The sequence below is a fragment of the Urocampus carinirostris genome, chromosome 2 (assembly GCF_059441175.1).
Source record: "Urocampus carinirostris isolate Australia breed hairy pipefish chromosome 2, RoL_Ucar_1.0, whole genome shotgun sequence".
NCBI lineage: Eukaryota > Metazoa > Chordata > Actinopteri > Syngnathiformes > Syngnathidae > Urocampus > Urocampus carinirostris.
Genome location: NC_142350.1, coordinates 56,498,133 through 56,514,964, shown reverse-complemented (window position 1 = coordinate 56,514,964; position 16,832 = coordinate 56,498,133). Strand labels below are relative to the sequence as shown.

At 37.3% G+C, this 16,832-nt stretch overlaps 1 protein-coding gene across 2 annotated transcripts; it reads left to right on the top strand.

The window, feature by feature from the left end:
• The first annotated feature begins 219 nt into the window (after positions 1-219).
• Positions 220-16,470, top strand: glipr2l (GLI pathogenesis-related 2, like). Of its 2 annotated transcripts, XM_088328077.1 has the most exons (5): positions 220-547; positions 845-953; positions 4,596-4,699; positions 6,616-6,693; positions 15,961-16,470. In XM_088328077.1, exons 1-5 carry the CDS (start codon positions 535-537, stop codon positions 16,134-16,136), a joined length of 480 nt encoding a protein of 159 aa, XP_088184203.1. In that variant the 5' UTR covers positions 220-534; the 3' UTR covers positions 16,137-16,470. The 2 variants fall into 2 exon arrangements, with proteins under 2 accessions (XP_088184203.1, XP_088184204.1); XM_088328078.1 differs by lacking the exon at positions 220-547 and having other exon boundaries at positions 832-953.
• Positions 16,471-16,832: the final 362 nt, after the last annotated feature.

Below are 16,832 nucleotides of genomic sequence, written 5' to 3'. Positions count from 1 at the left end.
ATTTCAATGTTATTGAGGAGACTTGGCCTTGTAGGCCCTGGCGGCCCACCACTGCATTTGAGCTTCATTACAAATACGATTTTAAACAACAACTAGTTGTCAATGCAAGAAAATAGCAACCAAGAAAAACTTCAAACCCTATTTGGGCATGGGCTCCAAGTGATGATGTCATCTAGTGTCATGGCTCTTCCATCAATAAAAGACAGACAGGGGGTGTGGTCTCCAGGGTCAAGTGAACAAACTGAAAGGCAGATGAAATGCACAAATTGCCCAACAGCCACGTGAAGTGACTATCAGCCTGCGAGGTGCTTCAAGTAGACAAACTGCCTTGAGGAGCAATTTGCATACCAGGAGAACTCAAGGAGACCCGGAAGGCTGGCTAAGTTGAAACATGAGGCACCAGCAGCTGGTTTGCAAGTGTTTTCATTAGAAACAGCTGTCAGAGTGGGAACGCAACAGCAAAAATAGGAGAGTGGTTTTTCATCAGCTGCAAGCGTGTTAGTGGTTTGACTGACAACTCCACGCGTATTCACCATGGGAAAGTCAGGTAAGGGCCACTGCACAAAATCAAATTTGTTTCTTTTTACGAGGCGAGCGTCTTTGAGTTGTGTGGCTGTGCGTCATGGCTTGAATGTGCTCATTGTGTTAGAGGCGTGCAGAAAAGAGCTGCATGCGATGGCACCGCGCTGGGGCCACAATCACCGGCAATTTCAGGCTGGCCTCGAAATAGAGCGTTACTTGTGCAATGACGCTTATTGAACTTGTGCTCTACAGTCGTGTCTCGTTTTCTCACCGGACTGATGCATCCGTGTTCCCCGCTGTCTCCTCTTAATGTGTCCCTCAGCTTCCAAACAATTTGCACAGGAGGTGCTGCAATGCCATAACGACTATAGGAAGAAGCACCAAGCTCCTTCACTCAAACTGAGCAGCAAGCTGAGCAAAGAAGCGGCCCGGTGAGTCGCTGCACGGGATTCGATCTCATGCCGGACACAAACACGGGCGTACAAACCTCAAAACTAAAATAGAAAAGTCGCTCTGCGTCTTTAAAGTTGATTGTGCACCATCGATAACAAAGTAGATCGACGGGTCATGCGTGCATGCGCAGAAGACTCATGTTGGTTCGGCGACACTTGAAAGCTCATAAATAAACTTAACTCTGAGGACACTGGCAAGGAACGAGTTCCTGGGTTTTTACACAACACAATTTAAGACCATGTTGCAAAATCACACGAATGACAAGCAATGTGGGAACAGGATATAATGTATGTACCTACAAACTACAGCATGTCATCCTTTCAATGCAACAAAAACTTTTGTTTCTTTTACATTGTTCTTTTCTCCTATAATCATGAATGTGCCCCACTAACAGTGTTGAGCTCTTTACACTAAAACAGTAGTTACAGTTACTAGTTACTTAGTTTAAAAAGTAACCCACGGATTACTGACACCGAAATGTAGTGCATTCATCTGAAAGCAACTTGTTACAAATTACTCTATTTACTCGCATAGAAGCTGACCCTCTAGCAGTTATTTGAAAGATCCACATGATAAAAGAAATGGAGGAAAACCAACCTAAAGGAAGTGGTGAACTCTTCATATGTCTTGGCTTTTTGCAATCTTGAGAGTTTGCAAACGAACACTTTGCCGAGACACTCCATGCCCATTTTGTTTTTGTCTTCAAACCACTCAAAGATTTCCTTCTCTATTTCTGGGTGATGTCAAATATGTTTTCCTTTGTCTTCAGGCATGATCCATTTCAAAAATAATTTTACCAAAAAAGCCCCAAATTTAACACTATTCCACAGCAAAATATGGGCACACGTTTGCCAAATTGATGTACTCATTCAAGTGTAAGCCACACGCTCTCCTAACACACTGCCTACCATTAGTTACTAATGACACACAACCAAATATGTGCATATAAACTGAACCCTGGTTTCAGTATTTTATTCTGTAGTTGTAAATCTGGCTTATATTTGAGTATAACCATGGAGAGAACATCAGTAGGGAGAAATTACACATTCTCATACTGTGTTTGAGATTGCACCCTATGTAACCGTATTCACTTCAGTTGTGTTTTGTAGGTAAATATATACACCTTGAATACAGTGTTGTGTGGCTCGCGGATTGAGTAGAGAAGACACTGTACATTATCTGCTAAAACGTAGAGGATTATTGCACCATATTGTTTAGACCACAGGCGGCCCGCGGGCCAGATCAGGCCCGCTAAGGGATTTAATCCGGCCCGCGAGCCAACACTCAGAGAAGCGCAAGAGAAAAACAAGCTGCAGGTTGAAAAAGGTCAACTTGATGTTGCCAAAGCCAGGTGCCTCTCACAGAGACACTGTAATTGTATGTATTTCTCTCCCTCTCTTTCTTTTCCACCCCTTTTCTCCCATTCTGTCTCTGTCTCTTTCACTCTTTGTGTCTCTCTTTTTCTCTTCCTTTGTTGCTCTTTGTCTCTTTCTCTCTCTGTGTCTTTGAACCTCTTTTGCTCTAACTTCCTTTTTTCCTTTTCTCTTTCTCTCTTCATACCCTTCACGCTTTCTTTTCTCTTTTCACTCATGTATTTCTCTTTAGATTTCTTTCTTCCTCTTCCTTTCTTTTCCCCCTCTCTCACGACTTTTCATCTTTTGTTTCTCATGCTCTCTCCCTCTCTCTATTTTTCTTTGTCCAACCCTCTCTCCTTTTCCCTCCATCTTTCTCTTATTTTTAATCTCTTTTTCTTTCTCTTTAATCTGCTAGTCCGGCCCCCGACAGAATATTTGTTCTATCGTGTGGCCCCAGAGTTAAAATGAGTTTGACGCCCCTGGTTTAGACAGTTGAGTTACAAAATTTGAGTTGTAACTTGTGACTGAAAAAAAACTTATTTTGTTCCTTTCTAACACGTTACTCCCAACACTGGTCATGTGTGCATGCGCAGTAGACTCGATTTGTGTAAGCCACACTTTGTTGGAAGCGCATAAATAAGCCCTTTTAATTGTAGGGTACTAACGTGGGCCGAGGACCACGTAGGCACAAACACATAATTAAGAAAATGTTGCAAAATGCCATGGATCGCATGCTTTGTAGGAACAGAATGTAATGGATATCACCTAAAAATCAAAGCATGCAATGCTTTCAATGCCCAAAAAACGAATTTCTTCATTCTGTCTTTATACAATATGATCGTGTACAGGATGTTCCCCACTTACCACAGCACATTCTGAATGTTATGTTTATGAAAAATTGCTGCATTCAAGGACAGTTGGAAAATCGCCTTTATCGTGATGGTACTGTCAGTTTCAACCTTGATGCATTTGAGGCAAGCGTAAACTACAAAGCTGACAAAAATTTGGGATTTTTATAGTTATGGCAATGTTTCCAAATTAAATAATGTTAAATAACAAATGTAGTAACAATACCTATCTGTCACACAAAACAAAGCATGATAATCTGAATGCTATGTTTGTTTATGGAAATTTGCTGCATTCAAGGACAGTTGGAAAATCTGTTTTAACCCGCATGGATTGTCACAGTTCCAATTTTAAACCCTTTAAGGCAAGAGTAAACTATCAGCGGACAATGTTTTTTTTTTTTAATAGTTATGACGATGTTTCAAAATCAAGCAATCTGAATCTATGTTTAACAAAAACGTTTGAGTAACAATACATTTTAAGCTCACTAACCATAATACGACATTCTGAATTTGATATTTGTATGTGGAATATCGTTGCATTCAAGGACGATTGGAAAATCTGAATTTACCAGTTTGCATTGTCACAATTCCAACCGTGAAGTCTCTGAGGCAAGAGTTTACAACAGACGAAACACAATTGACTTTCTGTAGTTGTAGCAATCTTTCCAAAGTAGTGTGAATCTGTTAAGTAACACAATTTAGTTAACAATACAGATAGAAAACGTGTTTTTCTTATTTAATTGATGTTTCACTTCTCTATTGTAAAATGACATCAAATTAATTAAATTAGTAATACTGTGGTCTCTTTTTAACCTTCGTTATAATATTCCCCTTACTGTAAAATAACAGCAACAATATTTAAGCAAGTTAGGAAATCAGCTCCAACTCTTAGAATTTCCCATTGTTTACTACCTGTTATGACAGACGTCAGAAAGTCAAACTTTCCTTAAACTCATCACCAGGCTAATTGACAGCAGGTGTTTGAAATGGCCAGCAACTAAAATGGAGGTAAATTAGTGTACTGCTTAATTTCACAAACATCATTTTTTTTAGTAGTGCGGGCACTTAAAATATGTTGACATTTTAGGCTTGGTTTAGTTTACTGAAGAAAGCAAGCCTACATTTTGGCGACTAATGCAAGTCTATTTACAGTTAATGTGCTTTGGACGATAGCAGCGTTAGCAGAGGCTAACAAGTTGGCAGTGAATGGCTTGCTAACAATCTTTTTAAAATAATCATTAGCATATCATTTTTTTTTCAACTACTGTTAACTTAATGGATGGATTAGAAAATCACTCCAGTTGTCTAAAAAAATGCGACTAAAATTCTAACATGCTACATTAGGATCCCTTTCAGCTGTTTTCTTCCTTGTGGCTATGATTATTTTATAACATTGAATGTCTTTGTCACCATAAAGTTATGCTGAGAGTTTGGCTAGCACGCGCATCCTGAAACATAGCGAGGAGTCCAGCAGGGGAAGCTGTGGAGAGAATCTGGCATGGGCATCCTATGACCAATCAGGTACCGTACTTGATTAATCTCTTAACCCAAAAACGAGAGGACCAGATAAGAATGAAATTGCTATAATAGAAAACCATGTTGGGGGATCAGTGTTGGGCATGTTACTGAAACAGTATTTTATTAGAATAGAATATAGAATAGAGTATACCTTTTATTATCATTGTTACCAAATGGGTTAACATATTGTGACAACGAAATTGGGCATGACACTCCAGTCTCACACATTCACAGCAAGGTAAAGAAACCAAGAAGATAAGGAACAGAGAAGATAAGGTTATAATTTACACAATATTTACACAAAGAAATGACTGCATGTAGGATGTTACATACAGTTGGTATCGTAAGGGTTTGTGCAATATACATTTGGTGCATAAAAGTCAACATAGTGCAAAAAAATAGTCAACATTGTGCAAGGTGAGCAGTAAACATAGTGCAGTCAACATTGTGCAAGAAACATAGACATGAGTACCATTTTACGTTCGTATGAGGTAGTGTGTATGCAAGAGTTATCAGTTTTTTGTGCGGTGTGTGTTTAGGGTGGTAATGGCTCTGGGGAAGAAACTGTCTGAGTGTTTTTGTTTTGTGTGACCTGTAGCGCTTGCTACTTTTTAAATGAAGTATCTAGTAACTGTAATTCCATCACTCCCCAGATTACTGACTTCCAAAAGTAGCATGTTACTCTGAAAATAACTATCTAGCTACAAATTACCATACATACTCAAATAGAAGCCGACCCTCTAAAACTGATTTAAAATAGCCACAAAAGTCAAGTCATGTTTATTTGTATGGTGAAGTGGTGAACTCTTCATATTTCTTAGCTTGTGCAATATTAAAAGCTTCCAAACGAACACTTGGCCGAAACACTCCATATCCATTTTTGTCTCTTGGCTTAAATCCACTTGAAGATCTCCTTCTCCGTTTCTGGGTACTGTCGGAGAGTTGTTTTTTTTTCCCTCCAGGCGTTGTGGATTGTAAAAATCTTGCAAATAAAATTCTAAAATTCAGCACACTTTTACCGTAAATTCTTTGCTCACGTTTGGTCCATTGATTTCCTGCTCGTTTGTAGTTCCTGTATAAGCCACGCCCCGTTCTCCATGTGCTGCCCATCATTCGCTACTGGTGACAATTCACAAAATAAGCGTATATAAACTGCCCCCCTGATTTTAGTATTCAATTTTATAGTTGTAAATTCAGCCTTGGTGCAAGTTTATACAGTAGAGAGAATGTCTCCCTAACAAACCATCCCCCCAAAAACGTCTTTTTTTTTTTTTTTTTTTTTTTTTTTTAAATAAAGCACGTCAATATGATCCTCGCGTTGTCTTTGTTTTAAGGACCATTTTTTTAACTGTTTTATATAGCTTACATGGAAATGTTAATATATAAACAATATATAATTTTTCTATTGTTGGGACCAATCCAGAAAAAGAACAATCAAAGTTTAATAAGATATCATTCAAGGGAATTTGGGTTTTGAACAAAACAGTGGCACGTCATTTTAACCCAATGACAACAAGAGGTTAAGTACTCAACTAGCACAGAAAATAAACTTTTCTTTTAAAAGCGAAAATCCCATCAAAATTGGAATACTGGTCTGAAAAATCGCAATTAGGTTTCTTTCCAAAATCGTGCAGCCTTAATGCACACTCCTCTCCTGGGAAGTCTGCATCTTCATTATTCCTTCCCATTTTAGAGCACCGACATCATGATTCAGAGCCGAATGTGCGTCGCTTTGAGTCATAAAGCATCTAGAATAGTTTTTCGGGGTGACACAAAGTACAGCATTGTAAATAAAAATGTAGCCCGTGGGGATTTGCGCAGATGAAGAAAGTTACCGCGACAATGCTGTCATTGTGATTACGGCTTGTGACAGAAAAATATTTTGATGGCGCTTTAAATTGAGGTTACTCTTGGTGCAGGGAAGGATGTGACTGACCGTTGGTACAATGAAGTGAAGCAGTATAACTTCAGTGCTCCTGGATTCTCCTCTGGGACTGGTGAGGATGCTATTCTTTTAACTTTTTACATTATACACTTATGTCAATGCAACGCTTAAACGTCAATGCAAGGCATAAAAAAGGCACTGGTTGTTCTTCCTTTGGTTTGTAAGGCAATCAGTGGATTCTTACCTGGGTGTTTATTTTTCCATGATGTACACCCACACAAATCTTATCAACATTAATTTGTAGAGCACTTATCACACTTTTCAAATATTATCTATTTGAACTTAATTGAGCCCTTTCAACATTTTGTTACGCAAACAATTTAATGGCATTCTGTATAACAAATATTGCAAAATTTATAGTCGCATCACTTTAAATTGAAATGACACATGTTCTTTTCTTTAAATTCCTGACAAATTGACTAAAACGTTGTCAAAAATAAACATTTTTGAACCATACAGTTAATTTTGACAATTTAAAAGGCAAAGGTAGGTAAGTTTCACAGCTATTAAAATACATATTCAATCTTAATATGTACATGTAAAAAATACCTTATTTTGCCGATGACACAGCTGTTTTTTTCTCGCTCATTCTACTAACTTGCTAGTTAAAGAGATCGTAAGGGGCTGCTTGCTAGCTTCCATTTAAATAACAAAGTACAGACGCTGTCCTACTTACGAATGAGATGATCCGGATGATCATTTGTAAGTTGAATTTGTTCATAAGCTGCTTCAGTGCTATGTTTTGTATGTTTATGGTTTATGTAAATACATTTAAGGCTTGTATAAGTAACCCGTATTGTTTTGAAACTGAAAAATAAAGATTTAATAAAATAATATGCTCTATAACGTTACAAAGCAGGCTGAATGATAAAGCCTAGTACTGAAAAGCAAAGCTACACATTAGGCGTTGACATTCTGTTGCCTGTGAAGTCCTTTGCTACTCCTTGTGATTACGGGCGTCACAAATAAACTTGACATGACTATAAAGATACATAAAGTTAAAATTTACTTATTTTTGGAAGAGTTGGGTGACTTCCTCCTCCGTGTTAAAAAGTGGAAGAAAAAAAAGTAATCCAACCATTTTCTCAACCGCATGCAGCTTTCTTATTGCACTTTCATTTCAAAAGAAATGGCCGGCCTCTTCTTTACACTTGACACCAACCATATTGAATGGATGCACAAGATATTAAACAATACAAACCTCCTAGTTTTTAGCGCGGTAAAGATGGAGTACACGTAGTATATTTACACATAAACTAGGAAGTAGAAGCCGGATTTCTTCGGGGTGGATGCTGGGTGACCTCTCACAGCGCCAATCGGAGTGAAGAAGCACTACAGTAATGTCCTGTACTTGGAAAAAGGTGCACACAATACGGATATTTTTCGACATCCTGGAAAAAAAAATCGTATCTACTGTTTTGCGCTAGTCGAATGTTCGTAAGTAAGGGAGCGTGTGTACATAAAATCTAACAATTGGAAGTTTCAGTAGATTTCCACTTTATATTGTACTAAGAACTTAATATTGTGCTAGACTAATGCCTAAGCAGATAGCATTTTTTTTTTTAGTTTATTTTCCCTTTCTATAATTTAAATCTACCCGCCTCGTGTATTAAGCATATTGTAGCCTATTCGTGACCGCGGAAATGAGAATTGGTTGCTTGGAAGACAATATTTGCATGTAAATACTGTCGGTCTTGGTGTGTTAGCTTAACATATTGCCAGGCTGGAATCTTGGCGCATCCCAGACATAATTGTGAAGTTAAAGGGACTGTATTGTTTGGCACCCCCTACTGGTATCAAACATCATTCATTAAAAAAACTATATTTTGCATTGATGAGTTAAACTTTGATGAACTATTATGTAAACATGCCTTTTTTAAAGTGTTATAGGTTGATAAACGTCCAATAATTTGACATATCACCCTCACTTAGAGGGAGCTGACATCATTGTCTGCCATCGAGCTGGTACGGGTACCCAAAAATGTATCTAATGCCTGGGGCAATAAATTAAAGAATAAAGGTGCAGTTTAGTCAATTTTGTGTCCCATCTAATGGTCAAATGATACATACTGTCCATTTAATGCTCATCTGAATTATAGATTTTTGGAGACAAATTAGATGTTCTCACATTAGAATGCGCATTTTTAACATTCTTTTCCGTCTTACCAACTCGATTTATTTGTGACCTTTTCATTTTGCCTGTAAATTCCTCGCCCATTAGCCGAGGCGTGCGTTAGGTTGTCGCCGTCACGCAGATGTCACTCGGCAATTACAAGGCTGGCGTCTGACTAAGAGACACCCGCTGTGGGTAAACTGACGGTAAATTGCATTTCCAGCCTTCGTGGCGCTTCCAGCGTGGCGCAATTGTTCTCGACGTTTTCTCTCGAGACTTCAGTTTGCATGAATAGAATGTTGATTGTACCTACAGAGAAATGCGCCACATGCACTAACAAGGGGGAAGATTGAACAAGAGCGACTGTTAGGATTCTTGTGTTTGTAATTATTTAGAAGAAGTTCCACTTTGTTTTACAGTTCATCTAAAAGTCTTACAATCGCGTAGGTACCGATCTCACTGTAAAAATGACAATTAAAACAATTTATTGACTGTGAATGTCTTTAGTTTAACAAATTGTACTCTGGTGTTTAAGCAAAAGAAGCTTTCATCTAACTTGAATTGCACAACTCGCACTCAAAAGGAAAGAAGAAGTTGGAACCGTTTGTTGCATTTGAGGAATTCGAGTATGTCAACATTCTATGAAAGCAGTCTTGTGTGACTCACTTGAGAAATCAATATTATTTAAAACGAGCTTTAATAAAAGAATGCCGGCACGCCGATCTCATAATCTATTACTCATAGTGCAATTATTGGAAACAAATCAAGGAAATAAGTAATTTGTGGCTTTTTATAATTACTGTTTCCTTTTGTTAACCTATTTTCTCAAAAACAGCTGTACAATGCAATTATACAATACCGTACATGAATATGTGTCCAAAGGGAGTAGGCTGATGCCAAAGTTTTAAGTGCCTACACCTATTCCATTTATTCCCTTGCAGAGAATACAAATTCAAAATTGAAAACCAGAAGTGCACCATACCCCTCAAAGGAAAATTTGAAAACAAAGATATTACATTTTAAAATAATAATTTGTATATATAGTGGCTCATATAAAAAACTGTATTAATTTTCTTTAGTATATTTATCTGAAATGCATATAGTGTAGTATATGATCTAGTTTTCTTTTTTTTATTTAAGTAAATTGTGTACATTTTTAAGAGCATCATTTAAATCGTTCTATAAATTAATACCTTTTTGGGTGGCACAATGGCTTTTCAACGTTGTGCGACCTTGAAGAAATTGAGTCCCCCTAAGATGGAGTGTTCTCTGTAGAAAAACAGCTATTGAATATTAGTTGAGAGTTGGTGCTTTCTTGCTTTGTATACTATAATAATCGGGTTTCACTATCGTTAAATCTTACCTTGTTAGATTTTAAAATCAGTTTTTGTGTTCTTTGTGTTTTGCAGTTCTAATAGATTTGTTCTGAAATTGAACTATATACTGTATAGCTCTTATGTTATATTTTCTCAAATCTCTACATAATAACTTAAATAAGATCAAGTCATGTTTATTTGCATAACCTTCTTAGGGCTGCACAGACCACAGATTATTGCAAACCACAGACTTTTATTACACCATCCCCTGTTCTAAAACCTACACGGGGGCAAGGAAAACTAAAAAAAACCTCAACATGAGAAAAATGAAGAAACCTTGAGAAGGGACAGCACAAGAGGTCATCCCCCTTCCAGGATGACCAGGCTGCAATGGATGTTGCATTAACAAATACTACACAGATTTTGTCAACATAACATTGAGGTTATTCATATGCTATAGAGTAGAAGTGTGTTTTAAGCTTCGATTTAACTGAGGTTGCTGATCGAATCTCAGGGGGAAGAGCATTCCACAGCACTGGGGCCCGATGGAGAACGCTCTCGAACCTGCGGATATTTGAGGGTTTTTTTTCGGTCAAATATGTCTTCATCTTTTCACAACGGCAATGGTCTTTGCTAATTTGGATTGTGTGAGATTTATATGGTGTCTTCATCTAATATGGGTAATAATCACTGCAAGAAACTTTTCCCATTTGAACATTACCACGCTCTATTTGTAGAAAAAGTACGTGTGAGTCCCGCAAAACCTCCATGCTTGGAGAATATTCTGGTTTGAATGCCATTTGAATAGATAAAAGCAGCAGTCTCGGCTCATATGCGCCATCTCTTTATCGCCCTCACTGAAGTAAAATCTACCAAGTTTGTATTCCTGCAAGCTAATTGTTTTGCCGGTTCATGTTACCCTAGCCATGCATGTTAGGTTAATTGAGGGCAATCTATAAGTGTGAATATGAGAGCAATATGGCCTCGGCTTATTCATCACTGTTGCAGTTTAAAATTGCAATGTATGGACGATCATGTTGAACAAAACTGGGCTGTGATTTATTTTTTTATTTTTTTGTTTTTGTCAAGAAAATTTGGCAAACATTGCCGCTGGCTAGTTGCAATCAATCAGCTGTATAAAGTAAGTACTGGTTCTATCTGGGGGGCCGCTTGCTGCCCTTTTTTAATTGGCTCCCAGAATATTTGAATAATAAATTGTATGCCTTGCTGCATCATAAAAGAACAACAAAATCATATTTACAATTTAAATAGAAGGGCATCTCTTAAGAGTCTGAGCAAAACCCATCATCCATGTGATGCATTTTAGATCATTTTTCACGGATCCCTAACCACACTGGTCGTCAGGGTACAATTTTCTGTGGTGTGTTTTAGGCAGTACAGTACAGCCTGGGGGCGCCCATCCCTCTCCCGGTCGACTTTTTGGGTGGGGATTTGCTCCCTCACCTGTAGGTTTTGACTGGTTTTCATGATTATCAGTAGCAGGGGAAGCCTCTCGATTTGACTCAGATACAGCACCTTCACGGCTGTTGTTTTTCGGTGTAATAAATCCTCCCGGCGTGTGAAAATATAGAAACCAGATCCTAAATCACTGGGGAAACTATTTGGTTCCGTAATTTTGTGTTCTCACATCGTACAATACGAATTGCAACACTTGTGACAATGGCATTACGTCCTTTTACTTTTGTGACTTATCAAAGGCTTTATGTCCGGTAGAGAATTTTGCGTTTCAAGTAGGGCTGCAATAATGTTTCGATAAAAATGAGTATTAAAAGTCTTTGCAACGACTTGGATCATCGATTTATGACTGTCCCAGCACGTCAATTCAATGCAAATCAGAGCGCAAGCGTGTAATACCCCGTTGGTCCGACAGAAGACGCCATAAAACGGTATTTTGATGCACTAGTAGTGTTCATTTTGCCTCTGTAAAGTGATGGGTCCCAGGGACTCGCATGCTCAAAAATCTATGGGTCCCCCAAATTTTGTGTTATCGAGGTTGAAATTGTAAATCGGCGACAAATATATAATATAAATCTATATATTCATTCAGTTTTAATCATCACAGTTAATTGGTAATACAAAGCAGTTATCACTTCAGATTTTTCAGTTCATATATCCTTAGTGGTTTGCAGTCCCGCCACAGTTGTAATGCCTTCTCAAGGTCCAATCTATTATCATCCTCCTCATAGCGTAACCAGGAATATAATTGAGTCCATTTTGGCAGAAAAGACCTTTTCTTGCCAGGAGTATTTTTATTTTCTTTCGTCGAATCATTCGCTTCAACACACGAGTTTTCCTTGCCTCCGCGATCTTCCGAAGAATTTCTCGTTTTTTCGTGCCGTGGGTATCACTTTCTGCGTTATGTTTCGACTTATTACTGACGCTGAAGAAATTACCAATTTTGTGTTGATTTTCACCTAATACTGTTTTTTTTCGGAGGCATACTTAACCTTCACCTTCCCTCGACGACAACCACCACAACAATGACGAGATCTCGTTTGCCGAGATCGGCGTGCAGACGAAAACTCAAACCGCGAGACCAAAACAACAATGGCGGATATGCCTGACGAAAAGTTTGGAGTGCGGTAAATCTTTGTTTAAAAAAAAAAAAAAAAAAAAAAAAAAAAAATGTAATCGGGTAAGAATGACAATTTTGTGTCAAAAAACTTGCGTCCCGGGGATGCACGTTGATTTGACACTATGCGTCCCCAGCAAAAATGATGCGTCTAGGACGCAGGGATGCGGGCAAATAAGAACACTCACTAGGCTAGTGTTTTTCAACCTTTTTGGAGCCAAAGCACGTTTTTTTTACATTGCAAAAATTTCGCGGCACACCACTAACCAAAAATGTTATAAAAGGACACTGAACAGTATGTTAATTACAATAAAATTTATAATACCCCCTGTTTTTGCAGCACAGACACTTGACAATGACATAATATTTGCAGAAAATGATTCATAAAGATTTTATAAAATTTTAAAAAGTGACATTGGATAATTTCTCACGGCACACTAGTGTGCCACGTCACATTAGTTGAAAATCACTGCACTAGGCCATTTTGGAGCCAAATCCAAATTCATTCGCATTATAAAGCTTTTCAGGTACCGAAATTCAACTAAAAGTGCTGTATAAAAACATTAAATTTACAATAAGATGCAGACATTGTGGTTAGAAGTAGATGAAGGCTTACATTTGACCCAAAAAAACCTCGTATAATGTATAGTTCATTCATTTACCTTAAGTTATTGCACAGAGATTTGGGGAAATGCATATAAGAGCAATATAAATTATAGAAGAAAGCTGTTCGGCTTGTGCATAACCCTGAGTATGAAAAACATACAAACTGCTAGTAAAATCAAATTTGAAGTTTGGGTAAAACTTAAATCCCTCTTAGTATACAAAGTGAGTAAGCAACACAGTATTTAACATTCATTGCTTTACAAAGCAGACACTCATCATCTCAGGGGAATCACTATGTTCTTGAACAACCTTGAAAAGCTATTGTGCCACCCAAAAAGCTATTTGAGGAACAATTTAGATGTTTACGTAAAAAAATTATTTTTATTTAGCTTTGAAAAAATCATATACTTGATATACTTTGGATACATATATTTAAGAAGATGAATATGTCAAGACTTTCTTTGGGTATTATGGTGTATGAGTCACTATCAAGACTAGTATAAGTTTGAAATGTCATTTCTTTGTTTTCTAGTTTTCATTTGTGGGGTAAAGTTCTGTTTTCTAGTTTTGATTTTGAAATGTGTCTTCCCTTCAAGGAAAAATTAAATTAGGGGTAAGTTCTTAAAAGCTTCGGACTTTAGCTTACAGCCTTTGATCACATCTTTTAAGTACAGTATTATTGTCATATCCAAAAAGCCACAAACGTAAGACGACATACTCTTAGTCACCTCCTATGTTGCCTCTTTTTTGGGGGGGAACACTTAAATTAAAAAAAAAAAAAACTATATTACATATTGCAGGTGTATAGCATACATTTGTATGTATTTTTTTGGTTTATTGTAAAGCTGTTTGACAAACACTTGGATTTTTTAAAATTATTTTGTTTCAGAATATTCAGCGCTATTTTTCTATCAGTCTAAAACTTCAATATTTGATTACAAAATAAATTTAAAAAGTGTTGATAAATTGTTTTGTTTTTTGTAAAGACCGATTCGTCAATTAAAATAATTGTTGGTTGCAGCCCTGGTTTCAAGTATTTTTGTATCTTTATTAAAATTACTCTATGCATTTAAATGATTGAACAACTAGATTGATAAAAAATAAATGATTTATACTTAAGTACATGAATAAAACATTATATAAAATGGTTCTATTAAAAATACAACAAACGGCAAATCTGGCCCGGCAAGCCACGCCCAATTTCTCACAGGGATGGATGTGTGGCGTGCTGGTCTCCATCTTTTTTTCCTCATGCAGACTAATTAGTTGATGGTTTCAAGCACAAGGTTAAGTCAATTACAGTAATGAAGTGCTAGTTTGTCGTAGTGGCCCATTAGTAAAACCTGGATTCCTTGAATATTATAATGTGTTATAGAAAAATAAATGTCACTCACTGTTTACAATTTTCAGTCAATCAACGTGACGCAAATTATTTTGAAATTAAATATCAATAACTGAACATTTACCTGCGTGTTTTATTGGTTGCTCAACACGCTATAAAACATTAATTTTAAGCTTAAAGTTTATATACTTGTCATTTGAGTTGTCTGTTGAAAGTTGAATATTTTCTCTATTGCGTGAGCATAAGTTTAGAGAGCCTTTATAATATTTTTCCACTGCGCCTTTCTGCTTTTATCTTACTTATACTAACGTTGTTCCAGGACATGTAACACATTAGGTAGGGGAAGAAGGTGGGAGTGACGTTATGCCTGTCATGTTTTTTTTTTTTTTTTTAAGCAACGAAATGGTAGAAGAAAAGGCCTGTTTCAAATACAGTCCAAATGTCAACCCAAACCCCCCCAAAAAGATAAAAAAAAAACATTTTTTATTTGAGGGTGTTGAAGATATGGACAAACTCATGAATTACATGAAGCTACAATCATGATTTTTAAGCCAGGAGATGGCGGCAGAGTGTAGCAAATTGACAAATTCTGGACAGCACCTTTAAGTAACCCGTAGAGAATGATATCATTTTAGGAATTGTCTTAACAAAGTCAAGACTTTTACTTTAAGGATCTATACAGAATTTGTAACTTAATACCTGCCGCCGTCTCCTGGCTTAGTCATGATTGCGGCCTTTCGCTCCATTCATGATGCACGTGCATTTCTTAGACACGCTTGGATAAACTTTTTTTGTTTTTTGTTTTTTTTCTCCCCCCCATCTATCTTAGGGTTTGGGTTGGTGTTTGGACTGTACTGCAAGAAGGCCTCATTACTTTACTTACTAATTTTAGCTTGACTGACAAATTAAAACAAAAAACCCTGCGGGAACAAGCATATCGTCACTCTCCAGCACTCCCCTCAATCCCCATTCCTTGAGTTAATGTGCAGCTCTGACAAAAGTAAGATAAAAGTAGATGAGTGCGGTGGAAATAATTATAAAGGGCTCTTTGAACTCAGTTAGGTATCAACAATTACTTGATAAAATATTTAACTTTTAAAGGACACATTAAATGACGCACAACACTTTTAGTAAGATATCTACAAGTAAAGACGAGATTGCTTTTTTTTTCAGTTATGTATTCAGAAATGGGCGCAAAAATTTCATGTGTATAAATATATATGCTGCATTGCACTTTGTTAGTAGATGTGTAATTAATAAACAACTTTGTATAACTGTGTCAGTTTAGCATGTTTACTAGAAGAAGTCAAGGCAAGGTGAGGAATGAGGGCTGTTTCTGTTCCCCCAAGGCCATTTCACAGCAATGGTGTGGAAGAGCAGTACGATGCTTGGCGTGGGTAAGGCTGTGGCCTCAGACGGTTCCTCCTTTGTGGTGGCCCGCTACACCCCAGCTGGGAATATCACCAACCAAGGACACTTTGAAAACAATGTCCTCCCTGCCAAAACTCCAGGATCTCCGTCCTGAAAATATCTTCAACTCAAAGCAACAGAAAGGTCCCTGGGGGAGTGCCAGGCCGTGCCTTGTGGAGTATTGCACTGCCATCCCGAGACTTGAGGAAGCATTTTTTTCCTTTAGAGAGGTCTTTGGAAAACACTCTGGTTAATCATAACTAATCACAAGAAATGTATTTATGTTCGAACCTTTGCTTCCAGCATCAAGTAATTGATTTTAAATGTATTTTTTTTTAATGTTTTTTTGTCATGTCAACTGAGAATCTGTCTTATACCATTTATATAAAATGGGAAAAAAAGAACAAAGCTTTTTTTGTAACAGTTCAAATACAACTAATCAGAAATGACTAGATAACTGTCATCAGTTCTGAAATGCTTCTAGTATCTTATCTTCCATATGAAATTTTGTGTGAGCTGTACATAACTTGGAACTTTGATACTATATTGCCCCCATACCCTGGCTTAAAGCTTTAGGCAGTTCATTTAGTCATGCTTGATAAATTTCTTCCATCCTTTTGGGGCATTAGGTTGGTGTTAGGGCTGTCATTGAAGAAGGCCACTTATTACTTTGACCCCTTTTCATGCTACATGTGTTGTATTATTTCTTTATGTTTTATTTTTGAGACGAGTATGACGTCAGTCTCCAACACTCCTCAACCCACATTCCTCAAACCTAATCTGTTCCACCCCAAACAGCTCTTATAAAATC